The sequence below is a fragment of the Lucilia cuprina genome, chromosome 5 (genome assembly GCF_022045245.1).
Source record: "Lucilia cuprina isolate Lc7/37 chromosome 5, ASM2204524v1, whole genome shotgun sequence".
NCBI lineage: Eukaryota > Metazoa > Arthropoda > Insecta > Diptera > Calliphoridae > Lucilia > Lucilia cuprina.
In genome coordinates this window covers 4,279,807-4,306,144 of record NC_060953.1, presented here as the reverse complement: position 1 = coordinate 4,306,144, position 26,338 = coordinate 4,279,807, and the positions used below count along the sequence as shown (strand labels likewise).

General features: G+C 33.9%; 7 protein-coding genes across 9 annotated transcripts in view; 2 read left to right on the top strand and 5 right to left on the bottom strand.

Annotated features, from left to right (window-relative positions):
* Positions 1-29: 29 nt before the first annotated feature.
* LOC111682739 (60S acidic ribosomal protein P0) lies at positions 30-1,814 on the bottom strand. The gene is made up of 3 exons (XM_023444736.2): positions 1,675-1,814; positions 1,436-1,538; positions 30-1,201 (listed from the first exon to the last, which is right to left on the bottom strand). The coding sequence occupies exons 2-3, from the start codon at positions 1,487-1,489 to the stop codon at positions 308-310; spliced, it is 948 nt and encodes a 315-aa protein (XP_023300504.1). The 5' UTR covers positions 1,490-1,538; positions 1,675-1,814; the 3' UTR covers positions 30-307.
* LOC111682738 (ATP-dependent RNA helicase Ddx1) lies at positions 1,806-4,510 on the top strand. Its single transcript, XM_023444735.2, has 7 exons — positions 1,806-1,956; positions 2,024-2,075; positions 2,136-3,161; positions 3,221-3,864; positions 3,933-4,048; positions 4,123-4,224; positions 4,283-4,510. The coding sequence occupies exons 1-7, from the start codon at positions 1,941-1,943 to the stop codon at positions 4,508-4,510; spliced, it is 2,184 nt and encodes a 727-aa protein (XP_023300503.2). The 5' UTR covers positions 1,806-1,940.
* LOC111682740 (GSK3-beta interaction protein) lies at positions 4,462-5,820 on the bottom strand. Its single transcript, XM_023444737.2, has one exon. The coding sequence runs from the start codon at positions 5,540-5,542 to the stop codon at positions 4,994-4,996; it is 549 nt and encodes a 182-aa protein (XP_023300505.2). The 5' UTR covers positions 5,543-5,820; the 3' UTR covers positions 4,462-4,993.
* Positions 5,821-6,451: 631 nt separating this feature from the next.
* Positions 6,452-7,708, top strand: LOC111682743 (bifunctional peptidase and (3S)-lysyl hydroxylase JMJD7). The gene has a single exon (XM_023444740.2). It carries the CDS (start codon positions 6,705-6,707, stop codon positions 7,683-7,685), a length of 981 nt encoding a protein of 326 aa, XP_023300508.2. The 5' UTR covers positions 6,452-6,704; the 3' UTR covers positions 7,686-7,708.
* A 294-nt stretch (positions 7,709-8,002) lies between these two features.
* Positions 8,003-18,941, bottom strand: LOC111682735 (putative mediator of RNA polymerase II transcription subunit 26). Of its 2 annotated transcripts, XM_023444732.2 has the most exons (9): positions 18,400-18,941; positions 16,974-17,121; positions 15,931-16,493; positions 15,236-15,337; positions 13,520-15,170; positions 12,202-13,177; positions 9,746-11,345; positions 8,709-9,162; positions 8,003-8,648 (listed from the first exon to the last, which is right to left on the bottom strand). In XM_023444732.2, exons 1-9 carry the CDS (start codon positions 18,814-18,816, stop codon positions 8,269-8,271), a joined length of 6,291 nt encoding a protein of 2,096 aa, XP_023300500.2. In that variant the 5' UTR covers positions 18,817-18,941; the 3' UTR covers positions 8,003-8,268. The 2 variants fall into 2 exon arrangements, with proteins under 2 accessions (XP_023300500.2, XP_023300499.2); XM_023444731.2 differs by having other exon boundaries at positions 8,003-9,162.
* Positions 18,942-19,204: 263 nt separating this feature from the next.
* LOC111682736 (uncharacterized protein KIAA2012) overlaps positions 19,205-26,338 on the bottom strand; it is a 53,073-nt gene continuing 45,939 nt past the window's right edge. The window contains exons 1-2 of one of the 2 annotated variants that reach the window (XM_023444733.2): positions 20,688-20,776; positions 19,205-20,212 (exon numbers count right to left, since the gene is read on the bottom strand). In XM_023444733.2, the coding sequence (XP_023300501.2) occupies positions 19,425-20,210 (786 nt within the window). In that variant the 5' untranslated portion in view covers positions 20,211-20,212; positions 20,688-20,776 and the 3' untranslated portion in view covers positions 19,205-19,424. Of the gene's footprint in view, positions 20,213-20,687; positions 20,777-26,338 lie in introns of those variants that run through there. The other variant, XM_046952907.1, reaches the window with a different exon arrangement.
* LOC111682750 overlaps positions 20,797-26,338 on the bottom strand; it is a 51,438-nt gene continuing 45,896 nt past the window's right edge. The window contains exons 4-7 of the mRNA XM_023444747.2: positions 23,020-26,251; positions 22,130-22,204; positions 21,495-22,069; positions 20,797-21,389 (exon numbers count right to left, since the gene is read on the bottom strand). Coding sequence (XP_023300515.2) covers positions 21,165-21,389; positions 21,495-22,069; positions 22,130-22,204; positions 23,020-26,251 — 4,107 coding nt within the window. The 3' untranslated portion in view covers positions 20,797-21,164. The remainder of the gene's footprint in view (positions 21,390-21,494; positions 22,070-22,129; positions 22,205-23,019; positions 26,252-26,338) is intronic.

The following is a 26,338-nucleotide window of genomic DNA, read 5'->3' as shown; positions in this document are numbered from 1 at the left end:
AACTACACCCAAACTTAAAACAACAATAATCAATATTTATGTAGTCTTAGGGATTACGATCTTTATTATTTTGTAGTTTTGAAAGTTGGTAATTTCTAAACAGTCCAACGTATGCAGCAACTTGCCATTGGGTTTGTCAAACCGCGACAATAATTTGCTACACCAGCCGATGCATAAAAATCACAGTTAGAATAAAATTTTGTCAATTTTTCCAAAAACATCGAAATTAAAGCAAATCGTAATCTTTTCAACAAAAATACCAAACAGATTTGGTAAAATGTATTGTTGAATGCTAATGTTGGGGTATTTAGTCGAAGAGACCGAAACCCATATCGTCGTCTTCCTCTTCTTCGGATTCTTCCTTTTTGGCTTCTTCCTTCTTTTCGGCAGCAGCACCGGCAGCGGGAGCTGAGACGGCGGCAGCAGCAGCGAATTTGCTGGGATCCTTGATGTACTCCTTGATGGTGGCGGCTTCTTTGAATTCGACTTCGGTGGTGGCGGCAATGGCCAACAAGTTCTTGAAACCGTTGGCAATGCTGTGAGGAGCAGAGGCAATGGTGGGGTAGCCGATTTCCAAACAGACGGAGGCCAAGTTGGCAACACCAGCTTGGAACTTGGCGCGCAAGTCCTCGGGCTTGATGTCCAAGATCTCGGGGGAGAAGATGGAGCCAGAGTCGTAGACTTGGTTGACGATCAAACCGTATGAGAAGGGAGAGATGTTCAACATGTTAAGCAAGGTAGCTTCGGAAGCACCGACCTTGTCACCAGGCTTCAAGATTGGCACATCGTTGATAATTTCAATTGTACCCTTGGAAATCTTGGTTGGGATGGACAAAGCCTGGAAGAAAGAAGTCTTTTCGGGACCCAAACCGGTGTTTTGGGCAGGGATGATGACAGGCAAGGGAGCGATGGCACCAGCACGAGCGGGGGCACGTACTTTGGATTCCAACAACTTGTCGCGGATTTCAGCCAAATCGCCCTTGGTGAAGACGAAACCGACATTGCCCTTGATGTGGGGCAACAATTTTTCCAATTGGGCATTTTGTTCCAAATGACCACGGATGGCTTTACGCATCATAGTGTTCTTACCCATAAGGACGACACCCATGCCACGGAGGCTGGTACGAATGGTTTGCATTTGACGGGAACCAACATTGTCAGCACCGACGATGAAGCACTTGGGATACTCGTTGAAGAGATCCTAATAAAGTAAAAAAAAATAAGTTAGCAATAGGCACAAAAAATAATCATAAATATTATGTTGGTAGCATAATCAGACAGCTCCTAAGAAGCATTTTCTCAACCTCTAGTCTACCAGAACACCTGGGTTCAGCTTTTTCAAGCGGGGCGTTCAGACGATAAACATTCAGACGTGAATTTTTTTCATCATTTTTTGATTATACACAACATTTTTAAATTCAAATTTAATACTTACGACTACTTTAAGGAAATATTGGGCTTTCCAGGCAGCTTTGTTCTCCCTAACCATCTTGATTCAAAATGTGAAATTAGGGACTCGAGAAAAATGAATTTAAGAACTGTAAAACACAAAAATATTAAGATTAGTTAACATATATGTGGATAATTAAAAATATTATAAAGCAATTTTATAAAATTTTTAATGGATGCTTTATATATTTTAAGATTTTTACAAAAATCGAAAATTTTACTCACCAAAGCTTAAAACGATGTTATAAGTTGACGTCTGCGACGAAAATGGACGATTTGTTGGCTAATTTTTTGACATTTTGTTTTCGTTCGTAAAATGGAAAAAATACGTAGCAACTGCAGCCAACTTCAGATTGTTTATGTTTTAGAAACGTTTTTCACTGAACATACTTTTTCATAAAATTTTTGTGTATTTCTGCAGCCGGCTGCTTGATAAGTAGATTTTTGCAATCTTTTCTAGAAGTTGAAACAATTTGTGAAATCTTTTGAAAATGACTGCATTTGAGGGTAAGAGTTTTGTTGTTTTTTCAAGGAATTGATAAAATTTTAACAAAATATGTTATTTTTATTTAAGAATTTGGCGTTTTGCCAGAAATTGGCAAAGCCATTGATGAAATGGAGTGGACGTAAGTTTTTTGCATAAAGGAAGTTTGCAAAAACAGTTTTTAATTGTTATTCTTATTTAGACTACCCACCGATGTGCAGGCGGAGGCCATACCCTTAATTTTAGGTGGTGGCGATGTGTTAATGGCTGCCGAAACAGGTTCTGGTAAAACTGGTGCTTTTTGTTTGCCCATTTTACAGATTGTATGGGAAACTTTAAGAGATTTAGAGGAAGGTAAGAGTGCAAAAGGGGGAGGGGCTGCTGGCAGTGTCGCTGCCTGGACTATGTCCTTTTTCGATCGCGGTTCTGCCTTGGCTGTTACTCCTGATGGTCTGCGCTGCCAGTCGCGAGAATTCAAAGAATGGCATGGCTGTCGCTGCACTACGGGTGTGAAGGGTAAGGGAAAATTCTACTATGAGGCCACTGTAACAGATGAAGGCTTGTGCCGTGTTGGCTGGTCCACCCAACAAGCCCAACTGGACTTGGGTACTTGTCGCAATGGCTTTGGTTTTGGTGGTACTGGTAAAAAGTCAAACAATCGCCAGTTTGATGATTATGGCGAGGCGTTTGGTAAAAATGATGTCATAGGCTGTTACTTGGATTTGGAAAGAATGGAAGTTTCTTTTAGTAAAAATGGCCAACATTTAGGAGTTGCTTTCCGCATAGCCGACAATTTACGCAATGAAACCTTTTATCCGGCAGTGGTTTTGAAAAATGCCGAAATGGCTTTTAATTTTGGTAGAACTGAGTTAAAATATCCACCTAAAAATGGTTTTGTAGCTGTTTCTCAGGCAGGAGCCCAACACTCTAAAGCCAATCCTCTGGCTAGTCCTTCCACAAATGCGGCAGCTAATAAACCTGCTCCCAATGCTCCTCAGGCCATTATAATAGAACCCAGCCGTGAATTGGCTGAACAGACTTATAATCAAATAGAAAAGTTTAAAATACATTTGTCGAATCCAAATGTTCAAACTTTACTATTGATTGGAGGCGTTAAGTTGGAACAGCAGAAGAGTGTGTTGCAGCAAGGTGTGCATATTGTTGTGGGCACTCCGGGACGCTTGGAGGAAATGATTAGCAGTGGTTTTGTGCAATTAACCCACTGCAGGTAGGATTTAGTGAAATCTTTTTAAATCTATTCTCATATTAACATTTTGAGTTGTTAAGATTTTTTGTTTTAGATGAAGCTGATGCTCTTCTTAAGCAGGGCTATACGGATTTAATAGATCGTTTACACAAACAAATACCCAAAATGACTTCCGATGGCCGTCGCCTACAGATGGTGGTGTGTTCTGCCACCCTGCATGCTTTCGAAGTTAAAAAAATGGCCGATCGTTTAATGCATTTTCCCACTTGGGTTGATCTTAAAGGAGAGGATGCTGTACCGGAAACGGTTCATCATGTGGTGTGCATGATTGATCCCCAGAAAGATACCATGTGGCATAATTTACGTCAACATATACGAACAGACGGTGTACATGCACGTGATAATGTTCATCCCAATAATTTAACACCGGAGACCTATTCGGAAGCCGTGAAACTATTGAAGGGGGAATATTGTATAAGAGCCATAGAGGAACATAAAATGGATAGATGCATTATATTCTGTCGTACAAAGTTGGATTGTGATAATTTGGAGCAGTATTTAAGGGCTAGAGGTGGTCAGCGTTATTCTTGTGTTTGTCTACACGGTGATCGTAAGCCGCAAGAGCGTAAACAGAATTTGGAACGTTTTAAACGGGCCGAAGTGAAATTTTTAATATGTACTGACGTAGCTGCCAGAGGTTTAGATATTACCGGTTTGCCCTACAGTAGGTTTATTACTAGTTTATTACAATCAAACTATAAACTTGACTTTATGTTGAACTCTTTATTATAGTGATTAATATTACTTTGCCGGATGAAAAATCGAATTATGTACATCGTATCGGTCGTGTGGGTCGCGCCGAACGTATGGGTTTAGCCATAAGTTTGGTGGCTACGGTACCCGAAAAAGTATGTTATGAGAAAAAAAACCCTTTTTATTTGTAATTAAGTTTCAAATATTTCATTTATTGTTCTTTTCAAAGGTTTGGTATCATGGCGAATGGTGTAAAACACGCGGTCGTAATTGTAACAATACTAATTTAACTGATATTAAGGGTTGTTGTATTTGGTATAATGAAAAGAATGTGAGTATAAGTAATACAACTTTTGAAGATTATTTTTGTAATTTTATAAAAATTCCAGCTATTGGCAGAAATTGAAGATCATTTGAATATCACTATACAACAAGTGGACAAATCCCTAGCCGTACCCCTTAATGATTTCGATGGTAAGGTGGTGTATGGTGAGAAAAATCTTAATACCGGCACCGGCTATAAGGATCACGTTGAACAATTGCAACCCGTTGTAAGAAAACTAACGGATTTGGAATTGCAATCACAATCTTTATTTTTGAAACGCTTAAAAGTCTAAAAATGCACAAAACACAATATATAATCTCTCTTTCTCTCAACAAGTTAAGTGATCCCGAAATAATGTTAATCAGCATAAACATTTTTACACCATTACAATGTGTTAGTTAATTTATATAAAAAAAACGAACAAACACTATTGCTGCTGCTGTTGCATTGAATTTAAATTATTAATTAAATTAGAAAAAATATTACAATACATACATAACTTATCAATTCTAAATAATAAAAAAATTACAAATAAACACACATTTATATATTCAATAACGATTTTCCTCTTACTTTGTTAACAAACGAATGAATGACCCCTATTATTAAATATATAACGAGGTCATTAAGATTGTTGAAAATCGCCTACAAATTCCACAAAGTGTGAATCTGAAAACAGAATGAGTTTCTGTTGTGGTTTAGTTGCTAGAGAAAGTTGTCCGAAAGGGTTTGGTCGTGCTTATATGTAGTACTCCGTTTGTTTATTATCATAATGTTACACTAAAGTTTTGGTGTTGTTTTGTTGATGCTCTTCTTCCTCATCCTCCTCTTCTAAACCTTCTTCATCTTCCTCATTAAATTCAGTTCTCATTTGTTGTAATTGCAATAGTTGTTTACACAATTGATTGCCAAATGATTCCACATAACGTGGACTTATTTTATCTAATAAAGCATAAGGTGTTTCGAACACTTCCTCCTCTTCATCGATTTCTGCTTTATCGCTATCGATAGTGTCATAAAGTTCTGAAACAATACGAAAACCCAAACTGGACACATGTACACAGTAAGCGGCTCCTTCAAACGTTCGTATATTAAGGTATATGTGTGATTCATTACTGGGCAATGTTTTCGAAATATCTATCTCTGCTACATGTGTCCTTACATCCTTAATTATAGCTGAAGCCTCTTCTACCCAATTTATGATTTGCTCACCGTTATCACTGTCATTCTGTTGTGTATTAGAAGAGCTGGGGCAGGTGTTGGAAGGGGCGTTTAAGTTTTCTGCAGCTGCGGGTGTTGGGTTAGCTGTCGTTTCAGAGTTCATAGTTTTATACAATATATTGGAAAGTATTTCTTTGTTTATTTGGTTTTTATTAAATTTTAAGTTTTAGTTTAATTTAAGGAACTATACACAGTTGTTGCAACTTTTAGGCAAATACGAAAAAACTTAATTAACAAGAAATTTGCTGCCACTGCTCGGGTGAAGAAAACCTGTTAATGCAGATGTCAGGGTGTTTTTAACAAGGTGTGAGTAATAACTTCTAAATGTAAAAATTCTATATGTTTTTTGTAATGTGTAGTTCAGTGTACACTTAATAAGGTAGCCTCGTCGCTACAACAAATACAACAATACAAAAACAACAGGCGATTTGTTATTGTAGAATAATCCCATCTGTCAAAAAAAGCTGTGTGTGTAGAATGAAAAAGCAACAAATAAACACAATAAAAATATGAGTTTTTAGCAATTATTTAAATTTTTAACTATTAATATTAATATATTATATTAATTAAACGTGGAATGTCTGAAAATCATAACTATATCTATTGGGAAGACCAATTTTCCGAATTAAACGTGTTTTTTGTGAAAAGTGATTGGTCGTGTTAAAAATAGTTGAAACTGATTTGGAACGTATGCCGGAGCTAAAGATTTTCTTTTTTTATCAATAGAGAAGGATAACAAAGACATTTAATCACGATTGACCTAGAAAACTCCTTTAAAACCATAATTTTCTTCACTTTTTAAAATTTTTACACCTTTTGCGATTTTTTTTTTATGTAAACAAACAGGAATTTTGACAGATAAGATTGTAAAAGCTGATGATCAGCTGTGCGGACGAGGCTACCTTATTAAGTGTACACTGGTGTAGTTCAGTTGTCTGATGTTTTTGTACATTTGCTAATATTTGACACTTTTGCTATACAGCGTAAATAACAACAACTAACACCATCTTACAGAATGTGCATTGTCAGCTGTTGCAAAAATAACAGCTGGTAACACTTTAAACAAAATACAGCGTAAGATGCCAGATTGATTTACTTCGAGGTAAAAATAAAGGTTATCATGTGCTGTTTAAAATTGTATAAAAAATTTATGATATGGCAACAATAACCTACAGCTGGCATATAGTAGACCCACATACGGTTTTGTTTATTTCATACCGGCTGGACACCACAAGTACAATATATAATCACCAGTGCCCACAAAAATGGAAAATAAAATACATTCTGCCTTAGAGTTACTAATAAACGAGGCTAATGACTTGTGTATTGGCACACAAGTAGCCGAACTTCACGCCATCCCAGATGCAATAGAATTTGCCCGTGAATATTATGCCAAACAGCAACCTGTGGTTATACGAAATGCTGTGTCTGACTGGCCGGCGGTAAAGAAATGGTCACCAGAGTATTTTAAACAAACTCTAAGTAATAAGCTGGTGGATGTTGCTATTACTCCCAATGGCTACGCTGATGGTTTGGCCATTAGATATGAAGACAAAAAGGAATATTTTGTTTTGCCTTTAGAGGAACAATGTACAATGGCAGAATTTTTGGATAATCTAGACAATCCCATGGGTGCCGTTTACTATATACAAAAACAAAATTCAAATTTTTCTTTAGATTTTCCTGAACTTAAGCAAGACATTGATAGCTCTATTTTGGAGTTTGCTGAAAAAAGTTTTAATAAACCACCAGATGCAGTTAATTTTTGGATGGGTGATGAGAGAGCCATAACCTCTATGCATAAGGATCCCTATGATAATTTGTATTGTGTTATAGCGGGTTATAAAGATTTTATTTTACTGCCACCACACAGTATGCCCTGGATACCAAAACAATTATATCCAACGGGGGTGTATAAACGGAACTCGCAAACACAACAATATCATATAGAGCCAGTAATGTGCACACAGGAGCACGAAAATAGTTCTAACAACGATCCCATGTTAACCGAATGGATAAGTATAGATCCCTTGGCTCCGGATCTATTTAAATATCCACAATATTCAAAAGTTAAACCTTTGAGAGTACGGCTGAGAGCTGGTGATATGCTGTATTTACCCAACTATTGGTATCATCATGTTAGTCAAAGTCATAAATGTATTGCGGTTAATTTCTGGTATGATATGGAATACGATAGTCGTTATTGTTATTATCGTATGTTGGAAGAATTGACTAAATCAAAGTAGATATTTCGAGAAACAAACTTAAAGCTATTTTTTAACTTTTTAACATTATATAACTATCAGTTACGGTTATCAATTTTTGTTCTTAATAAAAAGGGATGCTTAGAGCACGATAAGGAGTCTTAGTCGTGGGTTCGATTTCCACTGTTGACACTGGTAAAGGAGCGCACAATAAGCCCGATGCAGGGAAGTATTTCTATTTTCTACTTTTCAAACTAATCTTAAAACCTAAAAAATTGAAATTCAAGTAAAATTGAAATATAAGGTGACTTTAGAGAACGCGAACTGGATCCAGCTTATATATAGATAATATATGTAGATATATTTTCATAGGTTTTTATTAAAGGTATAGCAATAAAGTTATATGTGTTAAATACTTGTAAATATATATACTAAAAAAGATCAAAAGTAAAAACAATTTTTTTTGGGGGAATGTTTTGTAAAGAAATGCAAAATATCTTTGAAAGCCAATCAATCATTTTCACATTTCGAATAATAAATAGTTATGTTTCAAATAGGTTTATAGTAGAAGCTTAAGGTCTAAGAAAATTAAATTTTAATGTGTTGGTAATACTTCTAGGAGAAATTACTCTTTCTCAGAGAATTCTGGTTTTTCACATTTCAAATCAGATTTTTCATTTGAGTTGGTCACTGCCTCGTGACCTTTTAAATTCATTAAAGGAGTTTCAGTATTAATTAAATCATTTGTTAGTTCTGTAGCATTTTTGTTGGAAATTGTGTTTTCACGATTATTTTCAATATTTAGGGTATGAGCTTCATCGGGATTTTCATTATTTTCATATTCGATGCCATTATTAGATGGTTCAGTTTTAATTAGTATTAATGCTGGTGCATCAGACTGATGATAAGTGGAGCTAACAGTATTATTTACTATGCCACCACTTCCACTATTATTTAAGGAACAATTTTGATCGGCCTCGGCCAAGTCGCCATCATCTGTGTTTGCTGGTGGCAAATCATTTTGTTGCTGTTGTTGATTATTTGTAGATTTTGTTGTGGACTTACCTTTATCCGTGGCCTGTTGTTGTCTCTGCTGTTGTTGTTGTTGTTGCTGCTGTTGATTACCAAACAAAGTATTTTCCAAATATTTCTGATACCATCTTAAGAATTCATCTCTCTCCTTGGGTAATGATAATTTTTTGATTTTTGCATAAATTTTCTTAGGCGATATATTGCTGGCATTATTTCCTAGATTAATATTATGCGTTAAAGGTTGGGCATTTTGGGCCACAGTTGCTGTTAGTTTAGCAACATCCACTAGTAAAGCATCATTGATTAAAGTGTTAGTATGCGTTTGATTGCGTATACGATTGATTATATATTTGATAAGATCACATTCAGTAGAGTGATGTTGTTGAACAGCAGCTGCTGCTGCTGCTGCTACTGTAGTACCGGAGGCAGCAGATTTTGGCGAATTTGTTGAAGATGAGACGTTTGTATCGTTTTTGTTTTCATTTTGCTAGAAATTAAGAAGAAATGTTGAGCTGAATTTAGTTTTTATTAAAAAATTTTATAACTTTTTTTGTTATAAAATTACTCTGCTGAATCGTCAAAAAAAAACTTAGCTGAATTTAATTTTTATAAACAAATTTTTATAATTGGTTGATAAAATCTTTTGCTAAATCATAAAATATTCTGCTGAATATGAATTAAAAAAATAGTTTTTCCTTACTATTTATAAATAATTTGCTGAATTGAAAAATGACGTTAAATAACTAGCTGAATTGAACATTTATAGCTTTTTTAATAAATGTTTAAAAAATTCTTATAAAATTACCTAATAATAGTCAGCTGAATAAAAAAAACTTGCTGAATTTGACATTTTCTTATTTTGTTATAAAATTAAATAGAAATGTTATGATTTAAGAAAATTTACAGCTGATTTAGGAAAAATTTCGCTGAATATGCGCTTTTCTTTAAAAGAAATACTAAAGTTAACATTTTATTGCAATTTTGTTCAGCTGAATTGTAAAATAAATTAAATCAATTTAGTTTTTGGTGTAAAAAAGGTTTCTTTTAAAAATAAAGTGTTTTACACTTACTTTGTCTTTATTTTCCTGTTGTAATTTCTGATGTTGTTGTGCTGCCAAACTGCAGGCTCCTCTTAGATTATCATTAACCTCTTCCTCATTTGTTTCGTTAGATGTGGTATTATTAGCTGTTACATTTGACTGATTCAATGATTGTTTACGTAAATTCTTGCGTTTTTTAGTGACATTTTTCGTTATGGGCGTGTTATTGACCGTAGAGTTGTTAGAGTTATTACAACGTGTTGTCTGATTGGCGGAATTATTACAATTGTTAACAACACTTTGACGCCAATTCGTATCTTCCTCAGGTTTTTCATTTTCATTGTCATTATCATTGTTGGAAGAGGATAGGGGTAATTCGGTTTCATTATTTATATTGACATTTGTAATAAGACGTGTTTCTTCATTTAGATTTTGAGTTGTAGTTAGATCTAAATGAGCCTGAAGCAGCTGTTGTTGTTGTTGCTGCTGCTGCTGTTGTTGCTGCTGCAAGAATTGATCTCTTTGTTCATTTAAATTAAATTTACGTAATGATACATTGGAAATATTATTGAATAATTGGTTTTGTTGTCCTGCGTTCTCATTATTAATATTATCTTTATCCAAAAGCATGCTTTCTAAACGTCTGAAAACATCTTCCTTAATAGACTCATAGAATTTGGTGGTAAATTTATCATTTTTTAAAGCATTTACCAAAAGATTACGTTTAATTTCCTCTGAAGTGGTATCATCTTCTTCTTCCTCTTCCTCATCTTCATTATTTTCATTACCATCCAATAGCATGTTATCATTATTGTGCTGCTGAGGATTAGAGAAATCCAAAGGTAATTGCTGTTGGGTATTTAAGAAATTATAATTTTCTACACCTTCGTCGATATCGACAGCTGGTCTTAATAAAAAATCTGGATTTCTAGTTTGAGTTTGGTTGGCTGGTTGTGGCTGATGATGTAGAGGATTTAGGAAATGTTGCAAGGTTTGTTGCTGCTGCTGCTGTTGTTGTTGTTGCTGGAAGGTCAAAGTATTTTGATACCTTTGCAAGGGCTGAGTCACATGACGTGTATTTTGTAAGCTTGTAGTAGCTGGATTGAAATCTTCATTTAAATTACGAAAACGCCAATTGGGTTTCGGACCCACTTTATTACTTTGCTGTATATTATAATTATGATACATTAAATCAGCTGTATTGCTGCCAACATTTGTTGTGCTACTATTATTAGTGGCGGCAGCATTTTCATGTTGTTCCAACCAATTCAATTGCTGCAGAAAATCTCTTTGCTGTTGATAAACATTTTGCTGATATTGTTGCTGCTGCTGTTGTTGATTAATACGTGATCTTTGTATTATACGCAAATATTTATTATGAGCTGCTGTTGATGTATCATTATTAACAGCATAATTTAAATTATTACTACATTCATCCAAATTTTGATTTTGTTGTGGTTGCTGGAAATTGTAGGGGGGATGTTGTGGCTGTTGATGTGGCATTGATGTAGGTCTTTCATAGGGTGTTTCCTGTTGTTGTTGTTGTTGTTGTTGCTGCTGCTGTTGTTGTATTTGTTGTTCTTCATTGCTTTTAGCAGAATTAGTAGAAAGCAAATTTTGTCGCGAATAGCTTTTGTATTGATATTATTTTGGCCACATTTAATAACAACATTAACAATGTTAACATAACATAACAAAAAAGAAAAACGAAAAAGTACAAGAAATGTTAAGCAAAATATGAGTTAGTTAGATATTAGGCAAAAATATTAAAAAAAAACATGCTTAAATTAATTATTAATTTAGACAAATATAGTCTAGTAAAACATTGCTTAGTCTGATTTATACTATAGTCCTTAGTCTTGTCTATAGTCTGGAGTATTCTTTAGTCTATAATTTATCCACAGATTAAGTTATAATATGTACTAGTTAAATACTAAAACCTAGTACTTAGTATAACTTAATACGTGGTCAATTCTATAGTAAAATTAATAATCTATTGTAGTCTAAAGTCTAGCCTGTAGTCAAGTTTAAAGTCTACTCTGTAGTCCAGTATGTAGTCTAGCATTTAACCTAGTTTTCAAGATAGTATTTATATTAGTTTATAGTTTAGTTCATAGACGTTCAAAAATTTAACAAATATATAAAATTTCAACAAAAATTAATAATTCTTACTTACATTTTCCCCATAAATATTTATATAATAATAAATTTTTATTCAATACATACATAAATATTTATATAAAAAATAACTACTAGCTGACCCATTATTAACTCTTTATTAAATATAAAAAAAAACTCTTCAAAAAAAGTTAAGGTTTTTCAAAAATTCTTTAGAAAGATAAAAAATACTTAAAACTTTTTTAAATAAGATAATAACAAATTTTAAATGAAAACATTATAAACTTTAAAAAAAAGTCACTAAATATTTTCAAATTAGATCCATTTCAAACTAAGGTAGTTAAGAAAATAAGTAAATTATAATTTACCTTCTAAAGTTATCCCAATAGTTGTTGGCACGATTACCGGGTGGCACCTGATTATTAAGAGTATGCGATAGATTACTGTGATGATGCTGTTGTTGATTTTGGGTACGTAAATTAGCATTATTTTGATGTATGGCATTATTGTGATGATGCATAAAAATTGGAGCTGGTCCAGAGCCAACAACGGGGGACTGTGGTGTAGGTATTTCATTGTTAAAATGTGTTGATGGAGCTTGTGGCGGTTGTGGTACAGCATTATTGAGAGTAGCATACATGCTAGATGTGGCTGTAGCTGAAGAATTATGCTGTTGAGTTTCAGTGGTAAAATTAAAAGCACCTTGAGGTTGAGCCACACGTTGATGACGATAGACATGTTGATGTTGTTGTTGCTGTTGATAATTGCTAAAAGCACTGTTTCTATTTTGTCCCGGTATAAAAGCTATGGGTTGTTCAGATTGTGCCCTATTAAGGCCAACATATAAATTATTGGGTAAAGCTTGTGTAGTGGGTATACCACCTAAACTAGCGGGTGGTACCGATTCAGAACGTAAGCCATAACTCACATCGTTGGCATTGTTCGAAGTGCTTCCACTTGTTATAGCCAGTAATCTTTCCTGTAGTACGTGAATAGTTTGATTGAGACTATCAATTTCTCTTTGTTGATGCCACAACATTTGATTGCATTGACACACAGAACTGATCAGCATTTGTTGAGTTTGTATAAATTGTTGCAACATGGGATCGTTAGTGGTGAGAGCAGCATTGGTAGCACCACTGGTAGCTGTTGATGATGAAGTGGCTGCTCCCAAATTATTGGCATTACATATGCATTCGTTAGTGCTTAATGTAGCCGCATTAGAAGAGGTTTGATTTAATCCAAATGTGGTTTGGGGTGGTGGAGGTGGTGGTGGCACACCAGTAGCATAGTAATATTGATGAGGATTCCAGGCAGTTGGTAAAGGTGGTGGTATAGGGCCGGCTTAAGAAAAATTATTATTAAAAATCAAATTACTTTTAAGTAGGATTATTAGATTGCTATCTAGATCATTATTAGTCCAGCCTTTAGTTTAAACTATAGACTGAATTTTATATTAGTGCATAATCTGGTGTTAATATTAGACTGTAATCTAGTATATAGCCTGGACTGTATACTAATATGTAGTGTAAAGTAGTTTATAGTCTGAACTATATACTAGTCTACAGTCTGGTATTAAGTCTACTCCATAATCTGTTCTATATTTGCAACTATAATCCATTTGAAAATCTGGACTATAGGCTAGATTTTTGAGCACAAAGAAAAACAAAAATAAATCTAACTTACGGAAATTCATGCCCATCGCTGACATAGGTGGTGGTATAGAGAAAGATCTCGAACTGCCCGACTGCATACTGGCGCCCTCGAGAGAGGCACCATCATGAGTACTGCTAGCCGCCTGAGCTATATGAGTGGCAGCATTTGATGAGGCTCCAGTTGAGTTCAAAGAGTCCTTAACATTTCTGCTAGACTGTTCATTAACACGTGTGGCAGCTGGTGTGGAGGTTGGCACAAATTTAGTACTGGCTGCATAGTCGGAGTCATTGTTGTCTTCTTCGGCTTCATCGTCGGCCTCCGAAACAATATCTTGTCTACGAGTGGGTGTTGGTTGTTGATCTTCCTGTTCCAAACGCTTGCACAGCATTTCAAATTCTTTTTTCTTTAATTCATATTCTTCCTTAAGTTGATCTCTTTCCTGTTGGGTTTTTACATGTTCATCCCAGCGGCTGTCGTGATTGCGTGGCACAGGAGTAGGAGTTAAACTATTTCTTTTTAAAGCATCCTCACCCATTTGGGCAGCAGCGGCCGCCTGTTGTTTACGTCTCTCAATTTCATTTTTCAAAGCCTGTATGCGATCTTTTTCCGATTGCAAAGATTGCGCTTGGGCTCTCAAGTCAGAGGTAACCTCATTTAGCATTCGTACTTTACGAGCTATAAACTCTTCATTAGAGTTATCATCTTGATAACGGCTGGGAGCAGCTACGGGAGTACGTTCGCGGTCAAAGGTTATAGGTACTTCACGTGGTGGAGTACGACCAATAAGTTTAGGATCTTTGGCTGTATGAGCCTCTATGATATTGACGGTTTCCATCATATCTTTTAATCGTTTTAGCTGAGCCTTCATGGCATCTATGTCAGCCACTTTTTGCTGGATTAAAGCGGCAGCTATTTTACGTTGTTCTTCACTTTCCTCTTGTTCTGGTTCTGCTTCAGCCTCTGATTCGGATTGTATTTGGCCATTGGGTTGTTGTCTTTGAGCCTGTTGCAAAAGTTCAATGGGTACATTGCGACTATATTCAACTGGTACTTCGCGTTCAACATTTGACTCTTTTTTGCTAGAGCCAGCTGCTGGTTTAGGAGAATTTTGTTGACCATTTTCTTCTATATCCTTTTCCTGTTCATACTGCCTTTGTCTAGCTTCTTTGGCAGACTCTTCTGCCGAACGATTAACACTTTGCAGTTCACTAACCAAGTTACGCATTTCATCACGTTGTGAGCGCAAAGCTTCAAGTTTTCTTTGCAATAATTCTTGTTCAGCAGATATTTCTGGTCCATCATCACCCATTAATGAAGACAATTCATTTTGATTTTGTATAAAAGTGGTTAAATTCTTCATGCGTCCCACCAGAGAAGCCATATCAGAATGTACTTGATCGAGTGATTGATAATCGGGAGCACCATCGGTCCCCTCAGCTTGTGAACCCGAGGGAAAACTTAAGGTTTGTGCTTGCTGTCGCAGTTTTTCCATATCACTTAAATGCTGTTTAGCAGCATTTTGTAATTTTAACAATTGTTGCTGTTGTTCTTGCATATTTTGGATATTACGATTGGATGCTTCCAAACGTTGTTGCAACTCCTCATAGGAGGGTGTATTATCCGGTGTGGGTGTTTCCATATTGCTGTGTAATGATTGTATAGATTGGGCACGATCGCTCATCTGTAGGTGTGGAGTTATATTAAAGTTTTTATGATCCTATACGTAATATATAAAAAGAAACTCACCTCACTTCGGGGTACATCTTCTAAACTGGTGGAATTCACCACTACATCTCTTGCCGAAGCATTTGGTGTTATTTCATGGACCATGGTGGTGGATTTTAAAGCCTGAAAATAATTTATTATTCACTTTAGGTTCACTTCTAGTTCAGTTCTAGCTCACTTTAGGTTCACTTCTAGTTCAGTTCTAGTTTAGTTTTAGTTCAGTTCTAGTTCAGTTTTAGCTCACTTTTAGTTCACTTCTAGTTTAGTTCTAGTTTAGTTCTAGTTCAGTTCTAGTTCAGTTCTAGTCCAGTTCTAGTTCAGTTCTAGTCCAGTTCTAGTTCAGTTCTAGTTCAGTTCTAGTTCAGTTCTAGTTCAGTTCTAGTTCAGTTCTAGTTCAGTTCTAGTTCAGTTCTAGTTCAGTTCTAGTTCAGTTCTAGTTCAGTTCTAGTTCAGTTCTAGTTCAGTTCTAGTTCAGTTCTAGTTCAGTTCTAGTTCAGTTCTAGTTCAGTTCTAGTTCAGTTCTAGTTCAGTTCTAGTTCAGTTCTAGTTCAGTTCTAGTTCAGTTCTAGTTCAGTTCTAGTTCAATTCTAGTTCAGTTCTAGTTCAGTTCTAGTTCAGTTCCACTTCAGTTCTAGTTCAGTTTTAGTCCAGTTCTAGTTCAGTTCCACTTTAGTTCTTTAAATGTAATGTACAGTTTTTTTAATTAAATTCCTTACCTTTTGCTGAGCCTGCAAAGAGTTTTCCAAATTAATCTTATGATTATTATTAGCGTTTAAAGTCTGCTGAAAACGTTGAGCCAACTGGTTGAATTCGTTTGAATTATGATTCAGTACAGCATTCGCTAAATTAGCCGATGAGGAAGCCTGGATAGTGGGCAATATATTACTGGTTAAATTTAAAAACGGTTGAGTTTGTGTATTCTCAAATAGTTGTTTTAAACGTTGTACCACCAACAATTGTAAATGTTGTTCAAATTGTGGTCCTAACAATGAATTATCGTTTAGCGTAGTATTAATATTTGAAGCTACCGGCTGTACAGATTGTGTTGCCGTCGATGATGAGGATAAACCGGGTGTTGTTGGTATTACAACACCTATAGCGGTATTAAGATTTGTATTTGAATTTTGTGTACAATTTAAAAAATCACTTTGTGTTTGTTGATTACTGCTGCCGTGTAGCTGCTGCTGCTGTTGTTGTTGTTGCTGTTGTGTTTGTTGATTACGTCGTGGTATTGGTCGTACAGGATAACAGAAACGTTGTTGATTTTCTTGAGAATTTTCTATATATTTTTGAAAATAAAAATTATATATAAATATAAATTTTAGATATTGATCTCATAGGAATGTAATTTTTTTAAAATATTAAACTTTTATCTATATGTATATTGAAAGTAAAGTAAAAGTTAATTTAAATTACATTTTATTTTTAAAGAAAAAAAAAATCAAAAACAATTCTTTGCATGACTAAGAAATTTTGATTTTTATATACATTGATGATGTAGTATGCAATAAAAATGAAAAATAAATTAAAAAAAACAGACAAATTTCTAAATTTAGATCATTCAAATATTTTAAAATACTAAAGGTACAAAATAACATAGATATACATATATATTTAGCAGAAACACACACAAATCTTTTAAGATGAAAGACTACAAAACTAAATAAACTTTTAGGAACAACACAACTAAAATATTTAAATAATACTAAATGTCTTATATAAAATTATTTTAAATTTTAAATAAAAAGAAAAAACTTACCAAAATCACTATTGGTAGCTGTGGTATTACTTTGATGTTGATGCTGTCCTGCTGTAGTTTGCAATTGTTGCTGCTGTTGTTTATTATTATTATTCAGATTATTGGTATTATTTGTTGTTGTAGTTAATACCGTAGTTAATAAATAATCCTTTAAATTATAGAAAAATATCAAAACAATTGTAAAAATTATTATTAGCCCGCCTATATTGAGAGATTTTCTTTTGCGTTTAAATTTCTTATAAATTTATTCGGAAAATGTTTGAGTTTTCGTTTCGTTCGTTATTGGCCGACATAAGAAGTACAACTGACATGCGGAAAACTAAAGATAAGCATTTTCTTTAAGATTTTTCACATAGATTTTCTTTTGATAACTAATAAGAGTATTTTTTTGTGTATTATTTAAGAGATATTGATAAAAATGTTTGGTATTGAAAAAAGTCTCTTAAAATTTTGTTTTTAATATTTACAATACAATATAATTTATTAATTTGTCTTTACACCTGCAATTTCCTCAATTGCTGCTTAATATTCTATAACTTTCTGGATATTTTTATAATTGAAAAAAGATTTTATTTGGTAAAGGTTTGTAAGACATTTTCCGAAATTTAAATTGCATTAAAAACTAAATTTTTTTCACACTACGTTAAAAATTTTAATTATTTTGTTATAATTTCTGAATAAAGAGCTTTTAAATACATATTTTAAAAAAAAGGAACTTATTAAATATTTGTTTATAATGAATTTATCTTCTCATATGTGGGTGGCTATAGGCTATAGTTTGTTAATTAAATTTGTTTGTTATTTTTGGAATAAGTGACGCATTTGTTAAAATTTTAATGTAAATAAAATAATATGAATTGCAATGTACGTTTTATTAAATGAATTTTTTAATGTATAAGAGGAATCTGCTATGGGAAAAGTTCTGGGCACACAATTTACCATCTAGTCTAAAATCTGAAGTTAAAACTTGTCTAAAATCAGGACTGTAGTTGGAATTTAAGCTTAATCTACAGTCTGGACTATATTCTAGTCCATAGTCTGAATTATGTTCTAGTCTATTGACTGTAGTTCAGTTTAGAGCCGAGATTAGATTAAAGTTTAGTCTAAAGTCTTAATTTGAGAATATACTATAGTCTGGAATATAGACTGAACTGCAATTTTCTCTATATTCTGCACTATAGTCTATTATATAGTGTTTGCTAAAGTCTAGACTATATCCTATTGGGTTATACAGTATAGCCTGGAATACGGAATTGTCTATAGTCTGGAATATATCTTATTGTATAGTCTGGACTATGCCTAGTCTATTTTCTAGACTATTACAAATTTGTTGTGATAACTATAGTTTAGTATGAACTCTGCATTGTGGAGTTGTCCATAGTATAAGCAATAGTCAAGACTATACTTAATTTATGTTTACACTCACATTTAAATCCTTAAATTCTCTGCGTATGGGTGCAACTATTTCTGTATTTTTATGTTGTTGCTGCTGTTGCTGATTACGTACATGCTGTTGTTGCTGCTGCTGTTGTTGTTGTATTGAAGCCACTATATTTAAAGGACTACAGCGATTTGCCAATTGAGCCAAACCTGAAGGCTGTAGCAAAGGCTTTTGACCAGCAACTGATGAACTATTACAATTTGTTGAAGACTTCGTAGAAGCTTTTGGTACTGTACCCGTTTGTTTACGATGTGAAGACGAAGGATTAGAGGAATGTGAAGTATTTGTAGCATTTGAGGCTACCGCCGTTGTACCAGCTGGGGGAATACTATTGTGACTGTGGGAATTGCTACTATTGGTAGAATTTTTATTTGTGGAATTGGGATTTTTAACAGGTGCCATCTTTAAAATTATTAGTTAAATAATCGAATAAATTTTAATATTTTTTTAATTTCTTTCTTTTTCAATATTTTTTCATTGATTTTTTGCACGCCCCTTTTTTTCTGTGAATGAAAAAAATTTTCATCCGCTTAATTTTTATATTTTTAACAAATATTTTTGTTTTATTTCATGTTTGCCGGTTACTGTAATTAGTTGTTGTTAATTTTAGCAAAAATTTGTTTATATTAATTGATTTTTTAATAAGTTTTAATTAAAAACAATTTTGATGCAATTTTGCGTGCAAAAAAATATACTACATTCCGGCTGACAATCTCGTCGAAAACTTATGTTGCCAGATGTCTGCTTTAAGTAAAGTAACCAGATTGTAAATGAAAATGAGTTGCCAATCAGAAAGCAAACCGTTAATAACATATATTGTTTATATTACAAAAACTGATATATGTAGTATTAAATTATTTTTTAAGAAAAAATATTTTTTAGTTACATTTTTTATGTCTAATTTGTTTGATTATTTACTAATAATTGTGTATACAATATTATTGAAAATAAATATATATATAAATTATATATAACCTAAAATTTCCTGATTTACATAGTTAGTTTTGATCTTATTTGGGTGGTTCTTTTCTGGAGCGTATAATGCTTTCCTTCAGTTCTTTTATACGTTGACGTTCAGCTCTCAAGTTGTCAGCTTGTGATTTTAAATCGGTAGAGAAATCCTGAAACATATTCAGCATGGTTAAAATAAGTTGTTCCTTTTCATCAGATGTGGTGGCGGCCTCTAAATCGGCTATGGTAGGCATTTCGGGCATAGTTGGAAGTTCTATGGGTGTGGGTAGTTGTATCGTAGCTGGCAAGGGTAAAGAAGCTGATGTTGTCACAGCAGCTGTAGCAGCAGTTGCTGGTTTAGCAGATGGCTTAGGCTTAGTCGTTGCTTCCTGGTTAGTCTTTTCTGCCGCTTCATGTTTACTGATATGATTCTCGATTAATTCGGTAGTATTGATCATGTGTTGGACTCTTTTGAATTGAGCCTTCAAACGAGCAATTTCCTTTAATTTCTCGTTAATATATTCAGCATCTTCTGCTGTGGCTTCCTCGCTATTTTCCTCTGTGGTTTCATCAGTAGTATTTTGTAAAGATTCTAAAGTTTCTAAACTTGCTGCAGCTTCGGCAATACTTTGTTGATATTGCTGTCTCCTTTCCTCATCCTCACGTTCTTGTTGTTCTCGAAGACGCTGTAAATCTTCAGCCCGTTTGCGCAACTGTTCCATTTCCTCGAGCAGCTGACGATGTTCAGCTTGCATATCGGCCAAAGCTTGATTGGAAGCGTCCAAACGTTGTCCCAATTGTTCGTTTTCTAGAGCTTCTTGGGGTTTGTTAGTTTCATTAACCATGACTGGAAGTAGTTTGGAGGAAAATGAAATGAGATTTAAATGAGAGACAATTTAATCCTATCTATCTATTTATTTATTTATTTATCTATTTATTTATCTATCTATCTATCTATCTATCTATCTATCTATCTATCTATCTATCTATCTATCTATCTATCTATCTATCTATCTATCTATCTATCTATCTATCTATCTATCTATCTATCTATCTATCTATCTATCTATCTATCTCTTTATTCAACTTTATATTGTTTTGATTTGCTTTTATTAAATCTGTTTAAGAGTTTTCTAACACACTTTTTATTCTCTTTGATTTGTTGCTGTATAAAACAATTGCCCTCTGCAATATTATAAAACTGAAAAAATCTAAAAATAGTTTGGCATTCTTCAATAATCTTAAGTATTTACTTTCTTTACAATAATTTTCTGTTTAATAAAGAAATTTTGTTTTATTTAAATAAATAATAAAATAAATACCTTTAATTTTAATAAAAACTGCGTATTTATTTAATTTTCTTTTTGAAAATATATTATTAAAATATTTTTTAATAAAATATTTATTTTTCAAGTTGTACGAACAAAAGTCTTTTCAATACTGAATAAATGAAATATTTATTTATAAAATTATGTTTTCGTAAAGATTGAGTGAGTGCTCGCACAAAATGTATTTTCAGTATATTTGGGAAAACAAAAAATCATTGAAGAGAAATAAATAAAGAGAATTTCGTTTATTGAAAATGTTAAGATTTTGTCTCGAAAAGTAAGAATATATAGACGGACCTGGCTAAATCGTCTTATAAAAATTACAAACGGAAGATAAATTTATATACATATGTATACCCTTCTAACGAAGATGAAGGATATAATAAATAGCGTGCGAAAATTATTTAAGCGTTAAAATAATAAAAGATGTCATTACTGTGTGTTTAAGAGAAGTTTAAAACGTTTTTTTTTTTAATTTTTTAAAATATTTTTCTTTTCACGGCATTCTTGAACATTGGGATCAAAAACCAAACCAGGTGTACAATCCATAATGACACCACGACCTTTCAAGCAAAAATAGTATTTATCTTCTTGAGCATGGGGATAAAAATTGACACCTTCTTGAGGACATTTAATATCAGCCGCACGGGGAGGAGCTTTTGAAAGGGGAATAATATTACGTTGTAAAGCGGGAATCTGTAATTATCGAAATCAAAAATTTTTTTAAAGAAACAATACCAATTATCGATTCACACTTATGACAAAGTTAAAGTGTTTAAAACCCAACTTATTTGTACTTACAGAACAATTAACTCTGGACTTAAAATCACAACAATTACATTCTGGATTGAATTGCAAACCTTTTGAACAATTCCGGGCATAAGTCAAACCATCCATGCAGACATAGTACTTATCACAGGCGGCCTTACTAGCCAGGAATGTTATATTTTTGGGATCATTAAATATGGTGCACATATCATCTACACAATCAACATATTGAGGAAAATCACAACGATCTGTTTCCGCATTGTACTGGAGACCATCACAGCATTCACGCACGACCGGAGTGTTGGCATAACAGAGTACATATTTGGTGCAAGTACGATCATAACAGAATGAAGACAAGGATGAGGTACAGTTCTTTATACATTGAGCTTCTCCAGGTAATGTACAAGATTGAGTTTTGGCATCGAAAAGGAAACCTTCTCGGCAAACCCGAACTAGAGGTGTTCCATCCATGCACACATAATAAGCTGAGCAATTGTTGAGTACTGGTAGGAATAAATTGTCAACAGCTCCTTGACATATATTGATGTCATTAGTGTAAGCTGTTGAGGAACCTATCAAAAAGGCTACCAATAATATAAAGAGTTGCACTGTAAAAAAACACACATTAAACTTATTATTTCAAAATATTTTATTGAAACTTTACTTACTTTTCACTCTTTTTAGTTTTAAACGACTCAAAAGTTTTCGGAAATATTTTTGTCTTATATAGTTTGCTGGTTGTGCTAACAACATGTGCCAAAATATAATTAATTAAAATTTTATCTGTCTAATTTGAAACATATTTTTAAACAAAAAAGAACAATCATTTTCCTATGAAAGCATATGATAACAAATCAATTTTGGAGAAGAGAATGAGAGAGAAACATTATGGGGAATCACAGGACCAAACTTAATTAAAAAATATTAGCAAAACTTTTACAACTAAACTTTTTATGCTTTTTATCTATCTATCTATGCTTTTCATCTATCTATCTATCTATCTATCTATCTATCTATCTATCTATCTATCTATCTATCTATCTATCTATCTATCTATCTATCTATCTATCTATCTATCTATCTATCTATCTATCTATCTATCTATCTATCTATCTATCTATCTATCTATCTATCTATCTATCTATCTATCTATCTATCTATCTATCTATCTATCTATCTATCTATCTATCTATCTATCTATCTATCTATCTATCTATCTATCTATCTATCTATCTATCTATCTATCTATCTATCTATCTATCTATCTATCTATCTATCTATCTATCTATCTATCTATCTATCTATCTATCTATCTATCTATCTATCTATCTATCTATCCATCAGTATTTAATAAAACTTATTGATAATAATTTATCCAAATAAAACTTTGTTTTTGAAAACTTTGATTTTTTTTTTGGATTTTTTATTCAGTTTATTTTTCACATTTCTAGTTTCACTTTTTTTCCTCAAAAGTAATGTCTAATTCCTTGACCGCATTGGCCAACATTTCCTTACTTCTTTTAACGTAATCTGTGTTAAGTCCATAAAGTTCCTTATCATTGTTTGTTCATGTCTGCTTCAAGGATGTGTTGGGATTCGACTTCTACGTACTTCTCGGGAATTTCTTGACTTATGGAAATATTCTCCACAATAGAAGTTTCTTTAACTACTTCACGACAGACATTTAATTCAACATCAAATATATCTCCCTCGCCACAATATACAGTTCGTGCCTTACCATCAGAGCATACATGGAATATGTTCTTTTGTGGTAGAGGATAAACAAAAGTTCCTACTTCAGGGCACTTAATTCTGGGATTTATAATATTTGAAGTTTCACGGCATGTTTGAGTTTCTACATCGAAGATATCACCAGTGGCACAACTCTGTAGGACGGCATTGCCATCAATGCATTGGTAAAATTTATTGCTATCAGTGTGAGGAATTAGAGCCGTTCCTTGTGGAGGACACATATTGCTAAGAGTTGATTCTCTACATGTTTGGGTTTCAAGATCAAAGTAGTCACCCATGGCACAATTTTGTAGGGTGGCAATGCCATCAATGCACTGGTAAAACTTATTACTATCAATGTGAGCTATCAGCGCAGTTCCTAGAGGAGGACATATATTGTTAACCGGATCAGTTAAAGCTATATCATCCTTAATTTCAAGTATTGAATCCGTCATTGTTTCATGACAAGTTTCCGTCACGGCATCAAAGTAATTACCCTTAGCGCAGCTGTGAATTGTGGCCTTGCCTTCTATGCATAAATAAAATTTATTAGAATCAGCCAGATATGGAAGTTTTTTTGTTCCATTTAAGGGACAATTTCCGTTCACCGTTTCCTCCAATGTTGATGATATTGTTAACGTTTCCCGACAAGTTTTCGTTTCGACATCAAAGCTATCACCGGCCGCGCAACTTTGTATTATAGCAATACCATTAATGCACAAGTAAAATTTGTTTGATTCTTTATGGGGCAACATATCAGTTCCATGGTCAGGACAATTAATTTCATTGTTTTCTACTGCGGCGTCTTGAACACAAAGATTTTTTGAAGCATCAAAAAGTAAACCTTTAGCACAGGTAAATTCTATAGCACTACCGTCCAGACAAATAAAATACTTATTTTTCTCTTCGTGCGGATAAAGGAATGTGCCGAATTTGGGACAGGTAATGTTGGAAGTTTCCATAGGTTCTGATGTCGTCTTGTTTGGAAGGAGTTCCTTCTCAATGTCAGTGTTATTTTTATCTTCTAATTCTAGACTAGAGTTCTGAATAGTTGCTTTCATTCTTAGACAACTGCCGGTTTCATTATCGAATATACTATCATCTGGACAGGCCATAACAGAACCCATGCCATTAATGCACAAATAAAATTTATTTTTCTCAATATGTGCATATTTATGGGCTCCCGAAGCTGGACACATTATATTTACAGTTTCATCTAAAACTTGAGGAGCTTTAATTTCAACTTTTTCACTTTGCACTGGGGTTCGACAATTTTTCTCCGTGTTATCAAAAATATAACCATCCGGGCAAGATAAAACAAATTCTTTGCCCTCAAGACAAACGTAGTATTGATTAGGTTCAGCATGGGCATAAATAAAAGTACCCGATAAGGGGCACTTGACTGTTGTAGCATTAATCGATGCCAATGCGTCATTTTCTTCAGTAGTTTCATTCATATTATTAACTAATGGAAACGTTCTACGACAAGCTCCTGAGTCGGCCTCAAAGAAACTACCCTTAGCACAGGCTAAAACTGAGCCCATGCCATTAACACACAAATAAAATTTATGTCTTTCCTCATGGGCAAATTTCATAGCTCCCACCGATGGACACAAGATATTAATTGGTTCATCTAAAACAACGGGCCTCTCATCGTCTTCATTTTCTTCGGTTTTACTCGGCCTTTGACAGGCATTTGTTTTGGTATCAAAATATTGTCCCTCCGCACAGATAAAACCAATAGCATTGCCATCAATACAAACATAATAACGATTGCGTTGGCTATGTGGGTAAATAAAGGTTCCAAATTTCGGGCATATAACATTGCTGGCGATTTCAGTGGCCACGGCAGTTACAGTTTGTGTAGCATTTTCATTTGCCATTTCAGTTACATTTTGTGTAGCATTTTCATTGGCCCAAGGCATGTCTTCTAATTCATCCTCTCGACAAATATTTATGTCTGCATCGAAAATTTCCTTAGGACCACAGGCCAATGTATAGGTCTTGCCATCGGTACATAAATAGTATAGAGTTTTATTTAAATGGGGAAATTTGAAGGTACCAAATCTAGGACACATTATATTGGCTGCATCATTGTCCAAGGCGGGGGTGTATATTTCATTATTTGCCAAATACTCGGTACACGTTTTTAATTTGGCATCATATAACAGACCCTGAGGACAGATGAAAACAGCAGCAATTCCTTCTCGGCACAAATAGTATTGATTTCTTAAAACATGCGGCAAAGTGGTGCTACCAGTTGGAGGGCATTTTATCGACTGCGGACTGAAATCCAAATCAAATGCTGCTTCCCCTAATCTTTTTGTAGTTGTGACCATTAAGTTGTCACTTTCCTCTATTTCTGCTAATTCTTCGGCTGTATTCAGCTCTTCCTCTATAGGTTTCATAACGCATCCATGTTCGTTGATATCAAAGAATTGACCTTCAGCACAGGCAAAAACTGTAGCCTTGCCATCAAGACACAAATAGAACTTTTCCCTTTCGACATGGGGAAACGTGAAAGTGGCATATTTTGGACAAACAATAGCAGCAACTTCATCAACCACCGCTCCATATCTAGAGAGCTGCCGATTGCGCTCAACCTCCCATGAGCTGTGACAATGACTATCTTTTGCATCAAAGTAATGATCATCGGGACAATCATAAACGGTGGCATTACCATTGACACACAATATATATTTGCTTTCTATAGTATGTGGCAAAATTGTGGCACCTCGTTCAGGACATTGTACTAACTCTGTTCCATTTGTATGATCATTATTACTCAATATGTCTTGCTCAATGTTCTTATTAACACAACGTTTTTGTTTGTCATCGAATTGATAACCATCAGCACAAGAGTACAGGGTAGCCTTGCCTTCAACACAGGTAATGTATTTTTCGGGATCTTCAATATATTGATATACAAAAAGGCCTTTGCTAGGGCATATTATGGTATTGGTTTCTCCTATGATAGTAGGCTTATGTAATGTTTTCGAATAGTTATGAGAGAAGCGTTTTTCTTTGTTTTTTTCCAATGTGGATTCATTGTCATCGATCTGAAAGTGATAATTGTTAATTCTTGTCTCTGCTAACTTTACAAAATGTTCCGTATTTAAATCTATATATAACAGATAAAACTCAAA